Here is a 27,296-nt window from a genome sequence, read left to right on the forward strand (position 1 = left end):
TATTTTCTGTAAAAATTAAAAATGTTATTTTTATATTGGGGTTTAATTACATTATATTGCTTGACTTGAATACAAATTTGTATTAAAAACCAACAAAACTCAGAAAATCTGTGCATCTTCGCAGCACCTGTGAAATTCCATAGGATTTACCACAGTTCATATGATACTGTCAGTTTTTTGTGATTATCAGTGGCAAAAGCTATTATGAAATGCAATAACCACTGATAGCTTTGGTTTGCTGTGCAATATTGCTGTATTTTCTTTGATAGTAATAGAAGCTTCAATTTTAGATATTTATAAAATTCTACTCTTCGGCATGTGTAAACATAAATGCACATACATCCCCCCCAACCCCCTCCCCCACCCCAGGAGAACAATTGATTGAAAATGCTCCTTCCTATTATATAGACTTACAAAATACCTTTTACTTCCATGTGTATTTTATTTTGTCTCCTTTTCTTCATTGGAAGTGGTTTCAAGAGGCATTTTTATACACAGAAAGTTTCACATTCACTTGATAGTCACAGTAGCATGTAAACATTTCCCACTTCCTAGAAATTTCACCAAGAGAGGGAAGCTTTAACCTGTTTTCTGCTGAGGTTGTAATGAGAGCAGGTAGCTCTCCTGCTCGGTTTTCTGGTTTGGGAATAATCTACTATTAAGAAACTGCCTTCACGCACACTTTTGTCATTAAGTCATTGCACCCATTCTTCTGATAACTTACGTTAACAGGGTAAAATTTACACTGATAGCATTAAAACGTGGCTATGCAGCAGCCAGCTTTTTGTAGCTATAATATAACAAGACACTCAATAAGAGGCTTTTTTCTTTGTAATTCTGCTCCCATTCTACTTCATGATTCTTGCATCATTTTTGTAAGTAAAAATGTAGTAATACTTGAGATTTTAGAAATTAATGCCTGTGATATACCTTGCACACTAAAATTTAGGGGTTTGTTTTCCTTAGAGTTAATTCAGGTTTCTTACAGGATTTCAGGTTATAATTGGATGTATCTTGTCTTGTTTCAGGTATGGCAACTTAGATGGAGATCCAAAGGAGATATCGCCTGTTATTGACCAGTTCATCGAATGTGTTTGGCAGTTAATGGAACAGTTTCCTTGTGCCTTTGAATTCAATGAAAGATTCCTCATCCACATACAGCATCACATCTATTCTTGCCAGTTTGGGAATTTCCTGTGTAACAGCCAGAAGGAGAGAAGAGAGCTGAAGTATGAAAATATTTTCTTTAGTAGCATATTTATGCGTGGGGTCTGTGGCTGGTGGTGTATTGAGCAGTCAGACATTCTCCAGTTTGAATGCATGTGTTTCATAAGGCACAGGGTGCCTGTTGTCTTCTGGCAACACAGATTAATACCAAAAAAAGTTGATCCTCTGCAGTGTAGCTGTGCTGGGAGCATAATCCATAGTGTATGTGACAGGGATTAGTGAAAATTGACAAGAGCATTATGCCTTCGGCCATGTGGGCCTGCCTTTACTGCTGCCCTGACAAAATACAAGGCAAGCTGGCCCTGTAGCTCCAGTATGAAATGATAATAACTCTAGTTAAGTTCTCAGTTTAAAAGTTACTGCTCCTCTGTGTTTTAACCTGTCTTTGGATCTCATGTCAGGACATTTTAGCCCTGCCCTCTTAGGTACTTCCTTATGAACAGCCTTTTTGTCTAGTAGCCCTCCCTTGGACTGAGTCAGCAGAGTGTCCTCCTGCTGACCAGCTCCAAAGCAATTATGAATTAATCTACCTGCCTTGAGGCCCAAACAAAGACAATATCATCATTCCTGGCAGTGCTCATGTTTGTTTCTGCTTCCCAGGGCTCTGGGTCCTTGATGCATGATGATATCCATTGCTTTCCTCAAGCAGGCTGATGATGTCAGCAGTAGCAATGAGAGGAGGTGCTGGTTACTGCTGGCTGATGCCATTTGGTCCCTTTCACTGCTCAGATGCAGAGCAGCCACAGTGAACATCCATTTTAAATCCAAACCTTCACAGATCACCACATCTCATGACCTAACTGTAAGAAATTGCAGCTCAGTGGGATAGGAGTGCTTTTAATTGTGGGGATCCCTGTGGTGCAGAGATCTGTCTGAAAGCTCAATTTATGGAAATGATCCTCTCCACCTCACAAAGGAACCAGTCTCTCCACCTATTCACTCTAGCTGGTTTTGCTTTATGGGAAACGGACCAGGTTTTACTTTTAGTGACCTACAAGGGAATATGGGTCTCTATTTCTCTATGTTTGTAACTTAAGTCTAATTCTGTTAAGGAAGCTGATTGTAAACTGGAAATATGGAGGACAAGAATGCTGCATCTAAGCTTTAGCTATCCCTGAATTGTAATAGAGGCTTTAATATATTTTTATTTAATGTATTCTTTTTCAGAATCAAAGAACGAACGTATTCATTGTGGGCTCACTTGTGGAAAAATCGTGCTGATTACCTGAATCCTTTATACAGGTCAGACCACAGTCAAACCCAAGGGACCCTGCACCCACAGATAGCTCCATGCAACTTCTTGTACAAGTAGGTAGTATCACTTGCTGCTGGGAGTTGTAGTATGGGTTAGCACAGGACAGAATGCCTTTGTATATAAGTATTTCTTGTTCTGTAAGGCTGTTTATACAGAGTAAATTCAGTCTCAGACGCAGTATGTTTGTTCCTTGTGTGCTCATAGTCAGCCAACACCTCTGCACCATTCCACAACAGAGTATTAGTCTGAAAAGAAGATTAAGATTAAAGCTATATTGATAGTTGTGTGTCCTAGTTTCAAGGTTGCTCACTTCTTCCACTGAGAAATGCCTCTTTCAGTCCTGGTGTCATCTGTTGTTTCTAAATTTACAGTTGCTTTAACTTCTTCCATTCTGAGATTTTGTGATGTTAGTTTAGATCAATTGGTGTCAAAAATAAAAAGCATATTTTCAAGAAACCATATGATGTCATTGCTAAAACAAGTATTTTGTAAAAAAACCCCAGACTTTGTCTATGTTGTTATATCAAGTAAAACAAAGTTAAGTTTCTCCTGATATTTCTTCAAAATATAACAAAATACCATCACTTCAGAAATGTTACTGTTGACATTCTGAGTTAATTAATTGTGCCATTAGTCTTAACATACTTTGGGAGAACTTAAATAGAAATCCATTAAAACTGTCATTTAAGTAAAACTGATCAGTTTCTTCTTCAGTTGCAAGTAATAGCACCTGTTAAAAAGTCAATAAAAATCCTAAATGACAGAAATTGAATTCTTTCATGTCTACTATACCAGGTCACATCCACTTTAAAACAATTTAAAAATAGTCATTAATCGTATTCTTTGGGATAGTGGGATTTATAAAGGAAGTACTGATACAGCAGATCCTCCAATGGATAAGTAATCCTGTTGATTTTAATCAAATTACTTGGGTGCGTAAAGTTTTCCAAGCATGAGCTATCAGATGATAAACTTAAGGGGGAATGTGATTTAAATAGTATACTATTGGGATAGGAATAATAATCCACCAAGCAGCATGCACGTGCTCCAAAAATATCTGTCAGCTCCTTGGCCAGACAGCTGCAGCTGACAGCAGGGCTCGGCTACTTAACCTGTCTGGTGAACTGGTTACACACTCAGGGCCTGCCTGTGGCCCTACTGCCAGCAAGGCAGGAGGAGCGCCAGAGCAACACAGAATTTCAAAGCTGAGTTCATGGGAAATTGAACAACAGTTGAGAATTATGAATATGAAAAACTGCCTTTACCATTGGCTATTTTATAGGTACAACTTTTATATTGCTCTAAAGCCCATAGTGTAGGACAAGAAAATAATACCAAAAAAAAAAGCATGAAAAATCTTGCATTCAGCAAACCCTTTTCAATTGTGATCTAAACTACATTCACCTTTCTTTCTACTGTCTATCAAAATTAGTTTGAGCTGCTTATGTCCAGCTGCCTATGAGTTGCACCTTCAGGATGGAGGAAATGCAAATTAACCTTGCTAAACAGTATGAACTTATGTGTATACACTCTAATGATGAATAAGCTTGGATAGATAATTTAGAACAATATGTGTCTGGGGAAAGAAAAAAAAAAAAAAAGATGTGCATTTAAGTCTCATGAGACTACTTCACCAAATGGGAAAATTCCTGACGTTGCCATCAATTCCAGGTTCTGGAGTGGTATGTACAACCGCTTTGAAAAGGGGCTGCATCCTCGACAGTCAGTTACTGATTATCTAATGGCAGTGAAGGAAGAAACTCAGCAGCTGGAAGAAGAGCTGGAAGTCTTGCAAGAGGTAATAAGCAGCTGAGCTTGATACCCCAGACTTGGTAACTGATGATAAATGAAACCCAGCTCCACATGATGCAGAATCCCCTCCACACTACCTTTTCTGGAAGGAGGATGTTCAGCCATCATCTTTGTTCTCAGATAAATTATTGTGAATGTTTTGCATTTAAGACACAAAAATGGACTGTTTTTTTTTTAAGGATAAAATTTTACCTGTGTTGATGCACAAGTACTACTGAAAGTAAGTTTAATCCTTCTGTAACTCAGAGGGAATTGTAGCTGAAGAAAAATGCTGTAATTCAGCATTGGTGTGTGACAAATTGTGCACTTCTCATACTCCATAAATGCAAATAGTCAGTTTTAAAGGGTGGGTTGGGCTCTGGAAGTTTATTTAAAAAGAAAAAAACCCAAGGATATATAAAAGGATTTCTGGGCCCTACATGTGTCCACATGATAAATCCTATTTCCTTTATTTCAGAGATTGGCAAATCTTCAGAAATCACAATCAGGTAATAATAAAGTGAAGAGTAAGCAACAAGATCGAAGCAAACAGTTTGGACTGTATACCTCCAACAACAGCTTAGCTAATACTCCCCAGGAGTATAGCAATGATCTGAAATCATTCCCATCCCGGAGCCCTTCTCAAGGGGATGAAGATTCTGCCCTGATTTTGACACAGGACAACCTGAAAAGCTCTGATCCTGACCTCTCAGCCAACAGTGACCAGGAGTCTGGTGTGGAGGACTTAAGCTGTAGGTCCCCAAGTGGGGGTGGCTGCTTCCCTAGTGAAGACAGTGGCAAGGACTCTGACGAAGCTGTATTTCTGGCAGGCTGAAATACCTGCATGGCAGCAAGGATCCAGATGATGTAAAACCTTACACAGTCTGGAATGACATCTTTTCATCAGATGAAGAATGGAGGTAGTCTGTGGCCTACAGAAATAATCCAAAGAAAGGGAACTGTGCAATTGTGTAAGTTAAGATCCAAGCAGAACAAGTTACTGTTAATTTTAAGACATTGCACTAAAGAAAGGTAGTATCTGCTGTTATATTTCATTAAGCCAATATGGTGGTTGTTTTATCAATGCTGTACATAATTATTCCTTACTTTGTACATTTCCATAGTTATTTATTGGACAGGATAATAGTTCTTTTCCTAAGATGTGAAATTCCAAAGTACTCTCTTACACAAGGCTGAAGATGCATTACTGTTAGCCTCACTGGTGAATCAGTCAAAACTTATTTTTGTAGAGCTCATTTGCCTTCAGACATATAATGGATATTCTTCACTTTTTTTCTTCCCAAGAGGTTAGAAGAATTATTTTTCATATTCTCCTACTAATCTTCTTTACAGCAAAGTAAAATAAATGGACACCCTGGCTCAGAGGACAAGGATTTTTTTGATCCTGAAAAAAACAAAACCATTAATAAGCAGTTGCTGCTGCTGCATCTGAATGCATCTCATTTGTACTCAATTCTCATCCAGTGTTGAAAGTTCAGTAGATTCTGTGACCAAAACTTCAAGGAATGTAACAAGCTCACACAACCTTTGTGCTAAAACCCCCCTTTGTAACAAAAGGCACACGAGGCAGTTTACTCTTGCTACTTTATGTTTTGTTATTGTTTGCTTATATCTTACCCTTGTTCCAAACCACCTACATAAGATATAAAGGTAAAAATTTGAAGGTGATAAAATCCCTGATTCTTCAGCCTATTTTCCTACTCAAAAATGTTTTATTTGAGTGGGAGTGAGGTACAGACACAGTCGAGAGAATAGGGAATATAGAATCACTTACAGAAATCACTTAAAAAAACATCACTCTGAATCAGTAAGTAAATGAAAGCTATGCCCACAAAGGAACCGTTACAGAGAACATTTCTTCCAAATTTTGTTATTAAAAATAAACTAAGCATAACCAACTGGTGTTTTTTATCCTCACACAAAACTTCCCTTTTAGCATTTGCCAACCTGAACAGAGCATGGCAATACTAATTTAAGAAAAGGACTGATTCACTATTCATCAGAAAGTTTAATCTCATTTAAGAATTCAGATATTTTTAAGACTAGGAGTAAGAATAGTTTTCATAATCAGCAATTCAGAAGTAAGCAACTGAAAAATGTTCAAAATTTGGAATGTCTTGAAACTCATTAAAAAAGTAGCCAGCCATATTAGGCTGCAACTCTTTCAAGTTTTGGTTTTTTAAAATTTTATTTAAAGCCACCAGTTAAAAACATAATTCATATGGCTGCTTTTACGTGCTCGAAGACAGTGCAGAATTGAACTCTAGTAGAGCAAAGTGGTAGTAATGTAAGTTTACTTAGATTGCATTTCACACTACTCCTTCAAGTACAGACCTACAGAAAGAACTGTATTATATAAATATACCTCAATTTAGAACCATTAGATTTTATTATTCAGTCTGCTTTTCTGGAATGGCTTTTCATTCTGTTCTGTGAACATGTTATTAAAAGTGAATAGGTAAACTTCAGTATTATTACTATTCTCTGAAGGGAGCTGCTGTCTTTGAACAAATAATTCTTAACAGCAAGGTTTATCTTAATGTTACATTGGAAAGGCCAGATTCTCAATTTGATAAATCGCTGTAGCTCATTCAAATAAAAACAACAATAAATTATATTCTGTTGAGAATCTAGCCTTCTGGTTTTTAATCTTTATGAACTTTTAATAAATTAAAGCCCTGATTTTAACTGCGCTTTTAAAAGTGTTTTGTATTTTGAACATAGCCTGTAAACTTTATGGTATTAAAGGAAACTTTGACTGGGTTTTCTCAAACTAAAGAAACATGCTGCAAAGTCACAATGAAAACAAAACAAAATATTCTGCCAAAAAATCAGTCTGAAAATGGGCAATGTTATTGTACATATTTAAAATGTAAAATTGTATATGATGACATTGTGTTCGACTAGACATGTATAGAAATAAATGCAGAAGAGCGAGATATGCAAATTCAAAGCACTGTCTTTGTGTTGCTTATGCAACTAGTTGTAACTAACTTTACAACTAAAATATTAACATACTAACATTTTCTTTACTGAGCCTTCACTTAGCAGCCCTCTGTGATGTGTCTTTTAGTCCTTGGAGTTTTGCATTAACTATTGCTTACATTGTACTGTATGTATTTGTGGCATTATCAGGCTAATGAGAAATACCTTCAAATAAACACTTAGATGTTATGAAATGTTATTTCACACCAGAGAATGAAACAAAGGATTGCTTTCCTGATTTTTTAAATAGAGTTCTTCATTTACTCAAGAGTCACTTTGTCACTGAGATCAAGGGATTCTTGTATCTCCCCTACTCTCATACTTGAATCCAGTAGCTGCAGTTGTGGAGGAATCTACAACTGATAACTAAAAACATTGAGACTGTCATCAACAGTGTTAATTGTATCGGAGCATGTTATACCCCTGTATTTCTTTTTTTTTTAAGGAAAAAAAAAAGATGAAAAGATTTCTCTATTAACTACATTATTTTCTTGTAGCTTTGCTGCAAATCTTTGCAAATTTGGCCCATTGCAATAAGCCCACTGTAATTTGAAATAGGACACAGATGAATGTGACTAGACTGCTGAAAGACCTCACTAGATTCAGGCTGCTCTTTAGTATCAAACAGCTGAAGCCTCCTTTACAGAACATCACCATGTAAAGCACAGAAGGAAAACTATTTGCCAGCTGCTTTTATTGGTAACTCTATACAAGAAACAAATGTGGTAAACTGATAATGGATTCTAAAAAGCAGAGAAATTAATTAGTTGGGGGACACAACAACACGGTATCATCAAAAAGAAAAAAAGGAGAAACAGAAAGTAAAAGGAGGAAGGCAGGGAAGGAAAGCTCTTTGTAAAATCAGCAAGTAAGGCAGGGAACCACATTCTTTGAAGACAGAGGCAAGCCAGGGCATGGGTTCACAGCAGGAGAGATATTTAATGACACAAACCAACAATAAAACTGCAGCAACAAAATGGGATAGCCTTTGCAATGGAGGTAAGAATGTCATCACTGTTGACCAGCTAACTTAATGCTTTTATGTGGACACTGCCCTGAACTGCATACAAGAGTTCTCAAGTACACCACAAACATAGCCAAGGCCAGGGGCTGCTTCTGGGTGCAGCTGATGGCTGAGTGCAGCTTTTAGGCTGGCTGGTCACCCTTACACTGCAGTGCAGACAGGTAAATACCACAGTGACTGAAAAATCCTCCAAGGACAGGTAAGTTGCTGACAATTCATTTGGGAAGGCAGGAACATGTGCCGGATGAGTTTGAAGTAGGTCAGCTTATGACAGTACTAAGACACATGAAAAACATGCCAAAGATCTAGAGCCAAATGTACTGCAAACCCTGAATTCAGAGAGGTGCCAGAGTGCAGGCATGAGAAGATAAAATAAACATTCAAATTTACTTATATTATTTAAATTGCCAGTAAAGCACCTGAAACCAGCAAATCAAATAATGTTAAATGTTAAAGGGTACTAGTCTTTTAATATAAATCACTCTGTAAAGAAGCTAATGAAACCTTACAGGTCCACCAGAAAAACAACTGAACTCAGACAGGGACTAAGTTTGTTGCTAAGGTTATTCAGATAAATTTATTCTGTTTCTGAAGACTAAACAATACAGTTCTTTATATTGAGGTATTCCCTTGTTATTGAAATATAGGCTCTCTTTATACTTATTACTTATTATTACTACACAGAAATGTGACATCTACAGGTATCTGACCAAAACAAGGCATTTTCAAAAGCCAGAGATGGAATACAGGTTTTTAAGGCCCATTTTAGTGCAGGTAGCTCCAAGAATTACTGCTGTTTAAATGGTTGAACAGGAAAAGCTCAAACCACTGCACATGAAGATAAAAAAGTTTGTCCTTGAGTATTGTACTGCATCCACTTCCAACACAATTCTGTATTCACTCAAAAAGTCCTGCAATTTCCAACTGTATCTGTAAGTTATAAGACTACAAGATATATTAAAATCCTAAAGCCTTTATGTGTAAGTTTAACACATTACAGTATTTACTGTTCAGAATAATTAAGGCTGTGATACTTGACTTTGTTGCCAGAGTTTTAACTGATATTTTCCTGAAGGTCTCTTAACTCTCTATTTTATAAAAACTTATTCTAGTATTTGAAGCGAGTAGTTAGAACTTGGACATTTATAAAACTGCAAGATTTCTAACTTCCCACATTTGGTCCAGGTCTTAAGTGGCAAAGCTGCTGGAGTATGTAAAGAGCAAACAACAGAATTATAGTACATGCTGCTTAGAACTGACTTATCAGTATCTTGTTTGCAGTGGTGGCTGCATAGTGCCTCCTCAACAAGTTCACTGATGACACCAAGCTGGGAGGAGCAGCCAATACCCCAGAGTGCTGTGCAGTCCTTCAGAAGGATCTCAGTAGAGAGGGATGGGCAGACAGGAGCCTTCTGAAATTCAACAAAAGCAAATGTAGGGCCCTGCACCTGGGGAAGAATAGTTCTGGGTTCCTCACAACAAGGAAGACATGGAGCTCCTGAAGCCATTCCAGCAGAGGGCAACAAAGTGGATCACATCACTTAAAAGAATAGGCTGAGGGAGCTGGGCCTGTTTATGCTGATGAAGACTGAGAGGGGACCTCGTCAATGTCTGTAAGTATCTGAAGGAAGGGTGTTAAGAGGATGGAGCCAGGCTTTTCTTTGTGGTGCTGAACAATATCACAAGAGGCAAATGGCAGAAAGTGATACCCAGGAAGTTCCACCTGATTATGAGGAAGTTCTTTACTGTGTGGGTGGTTGAGCACTGGAGCAGTTGCCCAGAGAGACTGTGGAGTCACCTGCACTGGAGCTATTCAAGAACCATCTGGACACAATCCTGTCCCATGTACTCTAGGATGACTCTGCTTGACCAGGGAGGTTTGACCAAATGACCCAGTGTGGACCTTTCCAACCTGACCCATTCTGTAATTTACCAGTAAGATCAGGTAAAATTAGTCAAACCCCAGACTCAATTAGCAGTTACAACACAGAATGTACACTACCCCCTGCAAACAACTGCAATATCAGAGCTGAGCATTCTCCTTACTCTTGAATTTTTTGTTCATGACGCTGGCTTTCCCACTGGAAGAACACCTGAGCATGACATTGTGCAAGGCTCCTAAGAAACAAGTCATGGTACATAGCCTTTTATTCTGGATTGTTTAAAAGTTCTCTTGACATATTTCAAAAACCGTTAGGATATGCATCTAACAGCAGCTGCCATTCTCTTACACTTTATGGGAAACTGGATTTACACCTATGCTCCATATTTTGGCAAAAATTGAGGATAAAGAATGTGTTTAACAGTGAGCTACCAGCATGCTAAAAGCAAAAATCCCTAACTCTATCCTAATAGAGTGTTAACAGTGTTCTACCTAGTCTTCTGCTGAAAGTAGACCAGGGAAGGCACAACCAATGTAGGACTAAAACAAAAGAAAAACAAAACAACAAAAATATCCTCAAAAACTACCCCAACCAGCATTAGGTAGGCCCCTAAAGACCAAAAACAGGCTGGACATTCTTGGATGTGACAGCATTCCTGCAACTAATCCAGTATATATCATCATTGAATACGAGACTTCTATGTTTCTTTTCTAGAGGATGGGTTTGTGACTGCAGAAGGGGTTAAAAATAAGGGAAAAAAATCCAAAGAATAGTAACAATGACATCAGAGAATAGAAAGGGAAAAAAAAGAACTTAACTTTGAAATCCCTGAACAACAAACACTGAACTTGCATAGAACAGTGACATTTTCTCGTAGATTCTACTCCACCACCATCAGAAAGACTCCATGGAGAAGTTACCATTTTGAAAATTTGCTCACTAAAGTAACATAAAAGGAAAAGCTGAGGAGTTCGGAACTTGTACTAGCAAATCCCCTGAAGGTCACCTGGCTGAAGTGTTCAGTGACAGCAAAGCACCATAGTACCTGGCAGATGAGAACAGAAGTGTGTCCTCCCATCCTGTTATAAAACGCATAAAGAAGATACTAGCCCAATACAGCAAGAACACCACATACCTGGTCATCCATGCCTTTCTCTGTTCACAAGAAACAACAACAAAAAAACCAGCTCTGCACAGAATTGTGTGTAGTCTTGAGAGTTAACTAGATCCTCAGAAAGAGATCAGAAACAACAACTCAGCACGAAATTAGATGGGATTTTGCCAAGAAGGTTACAGTGATTACTTATACCTAACTTTTCTCCAGAGCTGCAGAAATCACACTACTCACAGACACAAGTTCAGAACCACTTAGATGTTTACATAATCTAAGGCTTTAGTTAGCACATTAGCAGGAGTGCTATGTCAATATCCAGGCAGCACATTCTTTGGAATAAGAACCTCTAAAATTATTGCTTAAGCATTCCACTTATAAAGTGCTGATTTTTTTTTCAGACACTGAAGTATCTTTGATTTGGACCACAGATCTATTTTCTTGGGACATCTAATCTCAGAATTTGAATCAGCTTTCAAATAAGTCCTATAAAATACCAGTGAATAGTTCACTCACCCTGAGAAGCAACAGCTGAGGACAACCACATAAGTGTAACCAATGGCAGGGCTGAGACTGAAGACCCACTAGCCTATGGAACAGACTTTTTGCACTTACATGATTTTCCTTACTCACTTTTCTCCATTCAGAAGAAATATCACATTTTGCTGGAAGAATATCAAGTTTAGGACTGAAGATCAGTGATATAGAAAAGCACATGCTTGGACTGTAGTCTGAGATTGGAACCTGCCATGTCCTGTGCCATGTGCTATCTAGGTAACACACAGGTAGAGTCTTGGCTAAGAGGTTTATCTCCAGACTGCTTCCTGACAAGAAAGAAGCAGGATTTCTGATACATTACTTAATCAGCACTTTATCCTATTTACAACTCTTAAAATTGTACCATTCCTTCTATTCCTCCTCCTCCTTCCTCCTTGACTGTCTCCATGAAAACTTTATGCATTGAGAAGATTAAGAATGTGTCTTCTCTCAATAGCAAGAGAGAAAACACATGCATGTATTTAGGACCTGTATTTTTCTCCTACAGAACACTGCATTTGGTCCTATCCATTCTCACCAGACATAACCCATCCCAAGACTGTCAGCCTACCAGAGGCAAGATTCACTGACTAAAGTGCAGAATTTACTTTCACTTCCAAATCTGATCACTTGCCTTACTATATGACACTATGCAACTCCAACCAAATTAGTTTGTTTCTTACCATTAGAAAAAATTATTTTCCAAAGATTCAGACCTAGTTTTTCTAAAGTGTTTCTGAGTTCCTCACATGAAGAACTTAATTATATTGCATAAAACAGAAACAGGAAGGTGACCTGCTTATTATTCCTTTATGAATGAAAAAAAAAAAGAAAATGAACTTGTTAGATGAAAATTGTGTTTAATTAGTGGTAGGTACCAAACCACTCTTGAAATCAGTGCATCAGTGCTACTAAGCAACATACCAAATCTATGCAGATATAATTTATTCTATTTTGATTCCAATATAAGTTTTTTCCAACACATCCTTTGCTTAATCCCCAATCTACTTATCCAAAACACAATACAAGCTATACTTAGTTTTCTATTATTACTTAGAAGTAAAAAAAACTTGTTCTTTAATATTTTGGCTTCAAGAAAAGACAGCTTGTGAATCCACTGGCAATCTCCATTAAGAATTTTTTTAGTTTCCAAAGTCCTATCAACACTTAAAAGTCTTCCACAGATTAAGCCAAATCTATGGTTAAAATTCAAAATACAAAAGATATGAATTATGTTTTTATAAAAATGTAAAAAGCTAGTCAAAATTACATGTTTAGATATTTAATCTCTGAACAAATGGAGTATAGCAGCAGGGAACTTAAATATTATAACTATCAACAATAAATACAAGAAATTAATGCAAAGATTGCAATAGAAGGATTCTTGAGTACAATGAGAATATAAAGAGACATTCTAATTTGTACAAAAACCATCCCAACTCTGTATACAATCTCTTCTATAAATACAACCAGATAAGATGAAATGCTTATTTGCAAATAATAGTTATTAAAAAGTGTGCTTTATTGGGGTTTTCATTCGTTCTCTTGGCAGGTGCAGTTTGCAGGAAGTCTGTAAAGACAAATTTCCATAATTAGGTATTTTAATTTCTCCAGAAGTTATATTTTAAATACAAGTAACAACAGATGCAGAACATACTTCCACAAAAAGTGTTATTAGAACAATAAACACTGTAACAAACCCATTTGCAATTACCAGATGTGTAACAATAAGGTAAATTGTTAACAAATCAAGTTTACCTATAGCGGAGCATGGAATTGGCTGTGCATTGCTATTGCCTGTTGAAGTTTTTCCTCTTTGGCTCGTCTGCAGTGGCAGAGCTATGAAAAAAGACATACAAGGCTGAATTCTAAATGCAGTTTTTTATAATGCATACTGCAGTTTATCCTTAATGATTTTAGCTATTTTACAGGCTCTTTAAAGAAAGAAAACCCTGCCTGACCTACCTCCCTTCCAAGCTTTGGGCTGAGCTACGGTCTATACAGATAACATTATTTTATTCAAAATTGTTTATAAGAGGATTGTTTCCAATGTTACAAAATGCATTTATTGGGTACCTTTAAAGAAAGGTACACTACTTGGTAAGTTACTTTTGTCACAGCACAAACAAGAATGGTGGTTTTTGAACCTCAGTTACTTATTTGATGATAGCCATCAACAGAATTTGTTTAAGAAGTTTAATAAATTACACATTAAGGTTGTTTAATGCAACATGCCAGTTTATGTCAACCTTTCAATTCTGAAATTTACCATGTGGCTATCTTCCCCTATATCTAGACAAGATACAGAAGAAATTGGCACAAAAATATCTGCAACAGCACATGAATATGGTCTAATGCAGGAGACCTTTGCACTCCCATCTTAAAAGTATGTGCCTTTGAAATGCAGATTATAGTTTAAATAAACTGAAGCCATTTAAGGATATTTTTTTCTTCTGTCAAAACTCACTAAAGCACTGTTCTGTATCACAGGACTCCTCAAACTCTTAAAAAAAGAAGTCCTAAATTTGTTCACTGTGTTTTGTACATGTCGTGGGTTAGAACTATTTGTATATTACATACCGTTCTCTTTTCCATGAAACTACTAAGAAAGTCATCTATCTCTGTTTTGCCTTCCAAGAAGTCTTCTGCAATAGTATCAGACTCCTCTTCAGCTTCATGAGCAGCTACTTTAAGTCTGGCCTGCAGAGCACTCGGACTGCAACTCTAAGAAAATAAAAAGTCCAATGTAATATTAGCCTGTCCATTAAAACTTATATTTCCACGAAGATAAATGACTATACACATATGGAATATGTGGATAGAGTACTATTATTACATAAAAGCCTAAGTAACCAGATGAAGTTCCATCTCCAAGTTACAGCACAGCTTGTTAAACTAGAAAGGCTTCACTGTGAGAAAAGTGTTGCTAGTTTAGGTCTTGATACACAATCATTCACACAAATGAAGAAAGTTTTTCAACTTTTACCCTACAGTGTAGAAAGCATCCAGCTTGGAAATCTGACAAGTTCTCAAGTGCATGATTTCTGAGCAGAACTAACATTTCAAGTGTCTTCAATAAATAGGGTCTACTTTTGAAAATCAGCTGTGAACCTGAGAAGTATAAAAAGGTAAAAAAGCACTTACTGTTCCGCTTTTAAATACCCTTGAAATGATTGTGGAGAAGACAGGAAAGAAAAAAGCACCTACTCAAGAAGTAGATGGACTGCTAATCTAAATCAGTATACTCATTTTTCTGTTCTTATAAACATCAAAACTTACTTCTGCTTATTGCATACAATTTCATTTTTTTTTTCTCAAATATATCTGGGCAGTTAAAGAGGATGTGATTCACGTCCAGTAGGAGTCTGTACAGAGCCAGAACTGCAAAATTAAGGTATTTATATATTTTAGATGCTTGGCCTAACCTTAATCTACCCTATGAAAAATCTTTTATTTATGTACTTTAAAACCTTAATGTAATCAAAAATTTCCTGTTAAATTAATCTTGTACAAAATATGGAGAGTTTGCTCTAATAGAAGATAACTAAAATTCACTCAACTCAAGTAAAAATATTTGTTTGGAAATTTGAGGGAAAGAGAGCAGGAGATACCATGTAGTGCACAGCAAACATCACTACATGAAGATATAGCATATATGCAAAAAAGGCAGAAAAATTCAACTGCTACTTCTCAACTCTCAGCCTCCTATCCACCATTACACTGAATCAGCAAATCAGATTTAGAAAAAAGAAAAAGGACTTCAGCAGTGTGATATTATGTCCTGTTCTTGAATGGTTTCTTGCAAAAATAGGTAGTTTTTAGGAACCAGATTATCCTGATTTCCAAGTGAGGAAACCTCTAATACATTTAGACCACCTACGAAATCATTCAGTTTGCCACCATGCAACCTTTTTTTTTCTTTTCAGTTTGTTTTGTTATTCTGGGGGCATTCTGAAATTCAGGTACTATGCATACTAAACTGATGGACTGCTGCATTCTCAGGTGATGAGTCTTGCACATTATGAAGACTTCAGTGCAGAAAGTGGTTTATCAGAAGTTATATCTTCTAATGAATACCCCGGTAAACATACCAAGAAATTATTCTCCTTGAATACTTTCTGAAGTAATAACTTCTGCTCTATTTACACTGTAGAACGTGCAAGGTTTGACAGCACATAGAACATACTGGCTGAAATAAGCATTCCTAGTGAACTGCAGAATTTAAGTTCCTGCAGTTATTGAGCCCTTTCATCTGGTACAGCTTTACAAGCTCATTATGTTAAATGAGTACCATTAATTGAACATGCCTTCTTTAAAAATTACTCTGTTCTTAAAACTGGTTTGGACTGGGATTGTACTGAACAGTTCTAGATGTAGATCACTCTTTTCTTCCAACTGTGCTTCTATTGTTGCAGTAAAAAATACAAAAACCCAATAAGAAAACCATTACTTTGCTTTCAACTTTTTGGTACATAATTCCATTTTTTTCATATTTCATGAAATACTTAATCTACTTCATATTAAATGACAGTTAAACCAAAAGAATATTCTTAATGGTTAAAGACACAATTCAACACTTCAGATTTATCAAAGTATTCTTAAAGGATGCCATGTAGGAATTATACCTCACTAAGTTCATGCTGTCTTTGCATCTTTTTTTCAAAGGCTGCTTTCATTTGTGTGAGTTGCTCGTACTGGAAGGAAGAAGAAAAGGAACATTATCACCTTGAGAAATCTCCAGATATTACCACTCATATTTCTGAAGATGATTTTATTGTTAACTTACTTTATCCAACACTGTCTGTCTTTTTGCTTCAAGGCTAGGCTCCAGCAACAGGTTTTTTTCTGAAAAATAAAATCACTATTACTACTTTTTTTAAAGGATTTAGTTCACAGAACAAAGCCACACATGTTAACATTTTGACAGCTTACTTGCCAGCTCTTCAATGCTTTTCACTAACTCATCTCTATCAGTAATGACTTGCTTCAGCTGTGGAAGAGTCACAAACTGTTCCAGTAACACCTCCTCTTGCTCATTCATACTGGTCAGCTGTGATATACTGTACTCAAACAGAAAAAAAAAGTACATATAAATCTGAAAACATCACATGTGAAGTAATTAATTTCTTCCAAAATTTGAAGCATTTTTTGGCACTTTACAAATACATGACACTTCACAACTTATTTTTCCCCTTTCTCCTTGGGCTCTACTATATGCAGCAGTGAATTTAAAAAGCAGCATGTTAACAAATATCTCCCATTTCAAGCCTTACTTCCCATAATGCTACTATAGTGGATTGACTGTGTCAAGCTACCAGATGCCCAGTCAGCTGCTCTCTCAGTCCCTCTCCTCAACACGCTATGGAGGAAAATCTCAGGAGTTGAGATAAAAACAGTGAAGTCACTTACCAGTTACAATCACACACAAAACACACTCAGAAAAATTTAACTGAATTTATTGTCAATTACAGTAAGAGTTGGATGGTAAGCAAGAAAGGCAAAAACTAAAACACTTTGCTCCATTTTTCCTCAGGCTCAACCTCATTCCTTCATGTCTAACACTACCTTCCCCTGTCTCCCTCTCCTTGGGGCAAAGGGGGAACTGCCAAGTGTAGCAGTCAGTCCCTAACAGTTCATCTCTGCTTCTCCTTCCTTCTCACACTTCACCTCTGCTCCACAGACTGCAATCAGTTCCTGGCAGGAGAGACTACTCCAGTCTGGGTAATACCTGGCTGCAGCTTCCTTCAGGGCATATCTGCCTGCTCCAATATTGGGGCTTTCCTGGACTGCAGTGTGGGTAACTGCTCCAGCACAGTCCTCTCAGCTACAGGGTACATTTTAAAAATACCCGATCTACTGCAGCCTTTTCCAAAACTTCTGTGGGCTGTGGAAAAGTAACTGCTCTGGGACTTGGAGCAACTCCTTCTCCCCCTTCTTCTCTGACCTTGGTGTTTGCAGGATTATCACATTTTTCCATTCCTCCTCTAAATCCTCATGGCCTCTGCTCTTTCTAAAATGTTTTCAGAGGCAGCGCCTGCTTCACTAATGGACTCAGCAGTCCTGCAGTGGGTCTGCTGCCAAACCAGCTGTGCCTGGCACAGGGGCAGCTCCCAACCCTTTCTCACAAAGACCACTCAAAAATCCCCCTCTCCCAAAACTGTGCAATCCATACACAACAGAACTATTCAGAACAGCTGCAATACCAGTGTCATTCAACTAAACTACCAACAAAAGCATCATGGAATTTTAATCCGGTCTTCTTGAAAGGACTAGGCTTGATTAGAATGTTTTAACAATAGCATTTAACAAATTATACTTCCCTGCAAAAGTCTTAATTTGCTGTTATGTAATATGGATGCTGCATGAACTTAACAGCTAAGTCACTAAAACTAAACAGGCACTTTGGAAAGTGTCAAAGGAAAAGAAAAAGGCACTCCAGCTGAAAGGACAAAGTTTTCAATTGCTTAACTACAACACCACCAGAAATATGTGAGATCTGAAGGAGTTTATAACGAATTTGTAATCTATTCTACCTCACATAACTGATCTAGGAAACTGTCTCATTAGATCTGAGCAAGCTGCTGGGAGTAATAACTAATACAGTTTGTTTGAATAATGACAAAGAGATGAAAAATATTTCTGTAGTACGTGTATAAAGTATTCAGATGTAGCAATGATTTGCCTTGGGACAGCAGACACATTTAGCACCTGGATTTGTCTAACCCAGCCTCTTCTGAACATGCTGAGCTGCTCACAAAACAATTCCCCATTCACCTTGCACTACAGTCCTTTGGAGCTTAGGAGAATATAATTTCTGAACCAGCCTCAAGCTGTCCTATTTCCTCCTTCAAAAGTTATGCTTATTGAATGACTAGAAATTAAGTCCCTTGCAAGGCCTCAGAAAATAGCAGAACACTGATAGTAAGAAGAAGTAAAAAGAAATACTCCTTTTCCTGGTGTTGAATCAAGTACTGTTCCTGCTGACAAAACCCTAAAGAAACAGCACATTTGAATACAAAACAGGGTTATTTTCTGATTCCAATACTTTGGTGGTAGTTCCCCTAATTATGATTTCTACAATACCCTTTAGTGATGAGTACAGACTTCTGACAAGTATCAGATACAGGCCAGTAGTACAGTACAGTGCCTTTCAATAATTATGGAAAGTTCAACTACCTTCTGAAAGTTTACCTTAGTTCTGAGAGTTCTGGAAAGGTATCAGGAACATCAGGCATTTTGTATGTAAATCCATTCTGGCCAACCTGAATCAAAATTTAGAAATGCTTAGTAGGTTTTTGAAGTGCAGTTTATTGACATTTAACCTGATTAATCATGATCTGAAGAGGAATATTTTCTAGCAACAAGAGAAGCAGGAAAAGCAGTAAGAAGCAATGGCACGCGTATCTGAACAGAAAACAACTCAACCAATGCAACAAAATGCTTGAAGATGTTTGGGGTGACATGTCATAAAAGATGAGTCAATTTTGGAGGAAAGTAATTCTGTTTTCCCATGTCCTTCATTTGAAAACAATTGAATGACTAATGAAATACACAGGAATAGTAAAACTCAGGGAAGTGAGAACACAGAAGGAGACTGATATTTTGATCTCTTTGATGTGGTTTTTAAAGCTATTATCCCTCAGAAAATAAATGTTTTAGACAAGGAAAAAACAGTCATAGAAAATTTAAATTCCATAAAGCCACAAAAGTGCCTTCCAAGCCTAAGAAAACTTGTTTCTATAGACATGATTTGATTCAAGACTAAACATTTAGATACGAAGTTGTATTTAAAATAAAATTCCTTCCAGAGTTCATCAGCAATAAGGAGCTTGAGTATAAACATACAAGATAAAACACTACATATAAAGACTTGAGATTGCACATTGCCCTTACCTAATAGGCTCTGAACAGGAAAGAAAGAAACATTTTCTGTGGTTGGAGATACAGCTACAGCTGCCCCATGGGGGAGTTCAGCTCCAAAACAAAACCCTCTGTAATCAAAGACCCTTAGCATAACACTAGTTTCACTGAAACTCAGACAAACCTGTTGCTCTGACTTCAAGTTCTAAAGAATTCTTCATCAAAGCCAGAATGGCAGTTTTGTTTCCCTAGCACCAGCAAAATAATGAAGTGCACTCATATAAGTGCTTCCTTGAGTCTTACAGCAATGCCCTGTGTGCTCCTAAAGGAATTTATACCCAGTGTCTGACAGCTCAGGCAGCAGAACTCAGCACACCGACCTGCAGCACCGCTTCTGCTGTCGGAACAGGCAGCGGCAGATCAGCAATCAAGCCATAGGAGGGAGCAGCAGGCTTGTCTGTAGTGTAGCTTGAAGAAACTGATTCAGAAATGGGCATGGGTGCCATTGTTCTGTTTGTTTCTTGAGGTGGATATGGAGGGAGAAATGGAAACCCCTGAGGAGCAAAAGGAGGCATTCCAGCTGGTTTGTTGAAAAGGCTAAAAACAAACAAAACCACAACCATGAGCTGCTTACAGCACATCTCTTGTCATCTGAATTATAATTACCAGACCATATATAAGACATAAGAATGAATTTTCAAGTGGCCATAAACTTTGTATTTTCTGTTCTCAGGTACTTCTAATGTAATAAGCCTTTCTGTCTAATACTACAATATAGAACTCCATTAATCTACATTTTTGTAGAACAGCCAAATACACACTTACACTCTTAATTATGAGAAAACTACTTCTCAAAAATTTATGACAGCATAATTTTAAATTGTTTCCATCCTGAAGTTGTGAGAAAAACATCTGTGTCATATATTAACTCTTATTTATGATATAGCATTTAATAGCTTGGGCAACACACACATAATTACTTCTAAATAACATGAATAATTCTTTTTAAATTCACAATGGCAGCCACATCTAAACTTAGTATCACCGTCAATCACTGTCAGCCATGAGAACCACAGTTGTACTGATACAATTTGAATTCAATACAATACTTTAAATCACACAGTTTCTGCTGCACATGGTGCAAGAGGAACTTCCCTAAGCCTGGGAGATTATGAACAGAATATGAAAAAACACAATTGCTCAGATCAAGAGATATAGCAAATTCTAGATTTCATCTGGTAATGTAAAAATTTCTTTTTCAAGAAAATGGATATAAAGTTGTATGAGGCATGTTGATACAGTAACTCCAATGAAATCTAGTGTCTCTTCTGAAAACAATCAGGTTATCCACCACGCACATGAAATTGTGCAAGGACAGGGAATGTAATTCTTCAGGTATATCCATTACATTACTCCTGTCCCTGCCCTCGGTATAACCAGTTTAGTCACTTTTAAAAAAATTAAGACATTTATTATGTTTAGATAACTTACTATGGAAATGATGTTGAGCTAGGAGCTAGAACTGGAGGATTCTTCCAAAACTCATCCAGTAAACTCTGAATAATTTTTCCAAGATCTGAATGCATTGTAAACTGGGAAAAACACAAAACAAAATCCAAAAAAGAAGAAACATTATGCCTGGAATCTAAGAGTTCCAAAATGTGCTGAACTTGATTGTTTATTATACCCATGTGACAAGTGCTGATAAGCTATTTCAGACATAATATTAATCCAAACTGTATATACATAAGCTCCAAATAAAGTGATAAAGCAACCCAGAATTGAACAGAAACTAAAAGTCTTTTGTATATTCCGTTATTAGTGGAGAGTCAATGAAGTACCACATTTCTATTGAACAACCAAAAATCCCCACTTTAGTTAGCAAGTTACATTTGTGTAAACAACAGAAGAGGAAAAAAATTAAAATATCTGAGGACAGAGGCACTAACTACATTATAAAAGAGTCAGAAGCTCCATCCACTCAAATAAAAAATAGAACAATCTTGTTGGCAAAAAAGACCAGCATATTAAAATCCTGAATATTCGAGCTAAAACCTTGACGCCACTCTAATAGGATTAGGCTAGAAAGAACTATGTTACAAAACTGTCTTAAAGCATCCCTCTCCTTTATTTGGAATACACTGGAATGTAATTGGAAGAGCTGTGCAATTAAAAATAGCAAAAAAAGTGTCATAGTAATTTTCTAAGCATTCATAACTTAAAATAGTTTTAGATACATGGAATTTCTGACTCAAGTCAGAAATGGTATCAGTAAAAGAATAATTAGAAAAACTGCTGAACACTTCTGAATTTGTTTTCAAGCCCTGAAATACAGTTTCAGAATACAGAAAGAGATTAGGATCTATACTGATCTTTTTTACCAGGAGCATTAACAATAATCTAGTGTAACATGTATTAAAACTGTTATTAACAGTAGATCTGTGTGAAGCTACAAATTATACATACATTACTTATTAATGGACCGGTCACATATACTCCCTGCTTGTCCATTAAATGATGTCTCACAGGTGGGAAAACACTGATTACTGGTTTTTCCTGAGGAAATTGAGGTGGAAGCAAACTGCAAATACAAGAATATTTATTACTACAGTGACACCCCATGATAAAGTTTGCATAAGAAGGCTTCTTATGCAAAGAAAAAGTACTATTAATTACGTAAACATATTTTTCTATGCGAACTGTTATGGACAAGTACACAACGAATGAAGCAGACAAAAGGATTATTCAGTTACAAATTTAAAGTCCAACAGATTGGAGTACCAGACTTCCACAAAACTGAAGAGAGCATTTACTATGTAAAATTGTAGTATAACAAAGGAGCAATTATCACAGAATATTCTGAGATGGAAAGGACCCACAAGGATCACGGAGTCCAACTCTTAAGTGCATGGCCCATACAGGCACTGAACCTGCAGCCTTGGTGTTACTAGCACATGGTCTGATCAACTGATAGACAACAAAGAAGCTGTAGCATAACAAGAACATTTTCAAACACAAATGTTATTACTACAAATACAATGCAGTGTAGCCTGTAAGAATATTAGGCCAACTCTGCAGGGCAAAGTAATATAAAACTTGTGAACAGAATACTATAAACATTTGCCAGAGCAAGTGTCCCTCCAAAGTAAATTCACAGGAAATATTACAATAAATCACTTGAGTTATGATCCAGAAGCTTCACCAGGGTAAGAGTATGTAGTTACAGCAGACTAAGAAATTACCAATCAAGTTTATTTTCAATGGCAGGGAATCAAAGTTACCAAAAATCCTCAAGCATTTTCCCCTAGCTACCTTCAACAAAAATCACACAGCTATCTTAGGAACTGGGAACAGTAAAACATGACTTTGTTCTCAGCTGAACATCTGTATCTTGTACAGAGCCAATTCCACCCAGATCACTATAACCACTAATACTAATCCTGGTTATGGTTCCTGAAATTAATTATGAGCTGGGAGCATCTTATAATCTATTACAACTTTTCGGGGTTTTTTTAAGAACTATTTTAATTTTCAAGATGTGCATAGACACAGCCCACTCTACTTACATGTTAATATTAATTGTCAAGTTGTTTACAGTGAATGGCAGTCGATATTCCACATCTTTCTGTATTTCTGCAATGCTGTCAAAGAAAAAATTGTTAGCATTCATTGCATGGTCAATATAACAGCTCAAAGTCTAAAATAAACATGCATGACCTCAGACATTTGTATTCATTTCAGTATTGAAAAGCCCTGTAAGAACAAAATTGAAAATGCTGGAGTAAGCTAATAGTCTTCAGCATTCTATATTAAGATTAAAGCAAAAACGAATGGATTTATCATTTAAACCTCATACATGGTCACAAGCAAAGGAACTATAGTAGGAGAAATCATACGAACGCTTCTGACAACAACCTCAACTTATCCTTCTCCCATTACTGGCTTGATTTAAGACAATACATTAGTGTGGTTTTTTTATATACTGAATTTTATCTGATTAAACATTTACTTTGCCAGGGCATTATATCAGATTCACATTGCTCTGCAACACTGCCTTCAGACCAATATGGAGAACATTCATCAGACTAGGTATTCTTTCTTATTAGATTAGCCTAATATTTAACAGTAGTTTTTACTATGTGCACCAAGCTCACTTGCACTTGCACAAGCTTTCAAGAATTATCTGGAGTAGCGTTACATTCAACAATGTAAAGCTCCAGTGACACTCAAGACCCAGGCCCTCCTGAAAGCACTGATGAGCCTTACAAAATCTAGTAAGGTCAAATCCAAATTTATTTTTTCCTGCAACGGGTAAAATACAGAGGGAAAAATCTTGAAATGAGCTACATTAATAGGAAGTTGATTTCAATACTCAAAGCATTCTACAATTTCTATGCACAGCAAGGCTGTTTTGAAAGAGAGCATCCCAGAGAATGTGGAGGAGGTGGAGATGAAGACTTAGCTCAGAAGCAGAATTTCTAGACAACAGGAACATATCTAAGCTGAGAGTAAAAGACAGAAGGGCAGAAAACAAGCTTCCTCAATCAAAACAAGCTGTAAAAGCAAACTGATTGCTCTTCCATGTATATTTCCTGCTTACACCTGGTTAATAATACTCTTCTCTGTAACCTAAGGCTTCCTTATACAGGGGAGGGAACACAGCTCCAATGGCAAATAACGGCAGACGGGTGTTCCCAGAAAACATCTTTTGATCCAACTTCAGAAATGCTCCTCCATCCACTCCATCCATCCAGGTACACTCCATAGAAGTCCTTTTTCAAGAAACCCAGAACACATTACCTGAAAATGTGTGTTAAGAGTAGTACTGGGAGTGTGTGGTGTCATTTCAAAGCACTACTGGGGCATAGAATTTAAGGCTTCAAAACTAAGTCTTTAAGAGCTTGGGGAACGAATGGGAGTAAGACACTAACTCAGCTATGAATCTTGCTTTCTGCAGCCTGATCTTATTCCTCTCATAGACAACTCAGTATTTGCTCTTTCCCTGTGAAATCACATGCTGTTTGAAGAAAATATCAAATATCTTCAGCACAGGAGAATTCAAATCAAAGGTTCTGCTGTGTTACACCACACACCGTGCACCTTCTCATTCCTAACTGAAGGATTCTCCCCAGAATCTCTTACACACCTTCCTGCCCTGTAATCATCTGGCACGCTTCTCATTAGCCTGCTGCAAAATCCTTTTGAGAAAGGTATATAATTACACTTCACTTATGTGAAAACTGGGGAGGAAGATGAGGACAGGGAGCGACGAACAAGAAAGCCAGAATCTCATTGAACTGTTCCAACAGTCATAACCTTGCTTAGGAAAAATCTTGAACTAATAACCTTAGCTGCCGCTTCCCCAAGTGGGAATGAGCACACTGGAAAAATGATACATTCTCAACTTTGTCTAGAACAGCAAATGTAAAAAATCCTCTTTTTAAAATGCTAAGATTGTATTTTAAGCTCCTAACCTGAGAGGGACAGTACAGGAATGCTAGCTGCTTTGCTGAAATTAAGATCCCACATACCTGAGCTTTTATGACCTAAGACAACACAAACCAAACTTGACTAACTTAGTTAACTACACCATACCAAGAATTTTGAGCATTTTGAAGAGCAACAACAATACTCATAAAGGAATGACATTTGGGCAGCTACCATGTCCCTACCCCTCACCTGAATTCCTGGCTACAGCATCCATTCCCTCTCTGCCTATGCTTGAGCTGGTGCCTGCACAAACATTAGCAAACCACTTCAGCAAGCTGACTGAGAAAAACAGATCCCCTTTTTTGGGACTTCATTCAGGATGAGCTTATCTCACTGCCAGATTTTTAAAAAGTGGGTATCAACAAAAGACCAAGTAAGGCCAGCCCAACAAAAACTTTTATGTTAACTAAGGTCTTATATGCCCACAGGAGCAGCTCCTTAAAAAAGTAAACTGTCTCCAAAATATTGGCTCTGAACAGACTTACACTTATTCAAGCAACAGTACTTAAAATACCATCATATTTATGTTTCTTATGTGATAATTCAAAATATTAGGAAAGCAAACTATCTACAGTTAAACTTGGAAATGCATTCAGTATCTCTTCCACTCCTAGTGTCAGTCTGATGTGACAGAAAGCATTCTCTGTACTTTTTCTGAATTATTTTGGAGGCAGCTACCATTTCAGTTCTACAGAAATCCCAGGAAGTTGTACATCAGTAGAATTCTTACTTCACTGTAACTATAACTTCAAATGTATGAAATGTGGATCTCCTTTTAAAATGTGAGGAGTTTTAAAAGACTAGGTAAAACAGGGCAGAATACTGCCAAGAGGGAGTACCTCGGAATAAACTGTCTTGCTTTAAAATTTGTGGATGTTGAACAGGAGTAAACACAACTGGTGTCCTCTGACCATCTAAACAAAACTAGTTTTTAAGGAGCAGACAGTTTTTAGTAGGTAGCACTGAACACCAAGAAAAATAGTTTGTAAGGCCAGTAGGGCTGCTATGCCACTGTGCCACTGCTGGCAGGCCACCGTGACACACAACTCCTTGGTGCTCTATGTTTTAGTCTCAACTTTTAATCAACTACGCTATTACAAGCAGCTTCCAGAGAGGTTTTATCCCAAGACGCAGCCGCGTCTCTTCGAAGACATTACAACCCATCAGCCGACTTTCTGGTCAATGGCAAGCGAAATCCGGCACGTCGACCTGCGCCCGATCACCCGGCCGGGCCACACCAAAGCCAGCGGGGACGCCTCCCCGACAGCCAACTGGACTTTCAGTTTCCGAATTCTTCCTCCCAGCCCGCCGGGGTGCCACATCGCACCGTCCTCCGGCGGGGACCCCGCGGCACCGCAGTCCCGCCCGGCGGGACCCTTCGGCCCGGGACAGCGCGGGGTTGGGCCGGCCCGGGCTGCGGCGCCGCCGGCTCGGGGGCCCTGTTTACCCACACGGCCGCGAGGACCCAGCCAGGCCTCACGGGGAGGGGACGGGGCGCAGCCGGCTCCCCGCGTCCGCGCATAGGGGGACACGACACGCTACCGACGCAGCGCGGCCCCACAGCGGCCCCGGGACGGGCGACACGGTGCAGCCCTCCCGCGCCCGCCCCCGCCCCCGCGCCCGCCGCGGCCACTCACGAGGCGTGCGCGGCGCGCAGGGACTCGACCTGGCGCTGCCGCTGCTGCTGGAGGCCGGTGCGCGCGGGCGGCGCGGCGGACGGGGGCGGCGCCGCGGGCACCGGGCGGGGGCGCCGGCATCGGAACGGAGCCCTGCGGGACCCCCGGGCGCTGCAGCTGCTCCGGGCGCTCCCGGGGCCTTTCTCGCGCGCGGGGACCTGGCCGGCCGTGTGTCGGTCTCCGCGCGCCGCTCGCTGGTTTAGCGCGGCCCTTGGGAGCTGGAGTGAGCTGCTCCCGCCTCGGGAGGCCGCCCGCGGCGTCCCCGGGTTTGGCGAGACTGTTTTGCCGCTTCGTTCCCTGCTGCACGCAGCCCAGGGATCCGCAGGAACGCGCCCTTGCGAGCCGCGGGGCAGGAGCGCCTGGGGACCGAGCCGGGTGTCTCCGGTATCTGTGTCACCAGTGCGCCTTGCCGCCCTCGGGCAGGAAACAGTCGCTA

At 38.5% G+C, this 27,296-nt stretch overlaps 2 protein-coding genes across 6 annotated transcripts in view; one reads left to right on the forward strand and one right to left on the reverse strand.

The window, feature by feature from the left end:
- Window positions 1-12,543, forward strand: part of MTMR7 (myotubularin related protein 7) — a 66,550-nt gene extending 54,007 nt beyond the window's left edge. For all 5 annotated transcript variants that reach the window (XM_041402472.1, XM_041402471.1, XM_041402473.1 and 2 more), the window contains 4 exons: window positions 1,029-1,229; window positions 2,395-2,535; window positions 4,154-4,280; window positions 4,752-12,543. In XM_041402472.1, coding sequence (XP_041258406.1) covers window positions 1,029-1,229; window positions 2,395-2,535; window positions 4,154-4,280; window positions 4,752-5,108 — 826 coding nt within the window. In that variant the 3' untranslated portion in view covers window positions 5,109-12,543. The remainder of the gene's footprint in view (window positions 1-1,028; window positions 1,230-2,394; window positions 2,536-4,153; window positions 4,281-4,751) is intronic.
- A 134-nt stretch (window positions 12,544-12,677) lies between these two features.
- Window positions 12,678-26,933, reverse strand: VPS37A (VPS37A subunit of ESCRT-I). The gene is made up of 12 exons (XM_041402496.1): window positions 26,822-26,933; window positions 23,261-23,335; window positions 22,161-22,275; window positions 21,186-21,286; window positions 20,075-20,291; window positions 19,026-19,096; window positions 16,767-16,894; window positions 16,621-16,679; window positions 16,460-16,528; window positions 14,415-14,558; window positions 13,593-13,673; window positions 12,678-13,404 (listed from the first exon to the last, which is right to left on the reverse strand). The coding sequence occupies exons 3-11, from the start codon at window positions 22,203-22,205 to the stop codon at window positions 13,593-13,595; spliced, it is 915 nt and encodes a 304-aa protein (XP_041258430.1). The 5' UTR covers window positions 22,206-22,275; window positions 23,261-23,335; window positions 26,822-26,933; the 3' UTR covers window positions 12,678-13,404.
- Window positions 26,934-27,296: the final 363 nt, after the last annotated feature.

Source organism: Onychostruthus taczanowskii, unplaced genomic scaffold (genome assembly GCF_017590055.1).
Source record: "Onychostruthus taczanowskii isolate IOZ18803 unplaced genomic scaffold, ASM1759005v1 scaffold2, whole genome shotgun sequence".
In the NCBI taxonomy this organism is placed as follows: Eukaryota; Metazoa; Chordata; class Aves; order Passeriformes; family Passeridae; genus Onychostruthus; species Onychostruthus taczanowskii.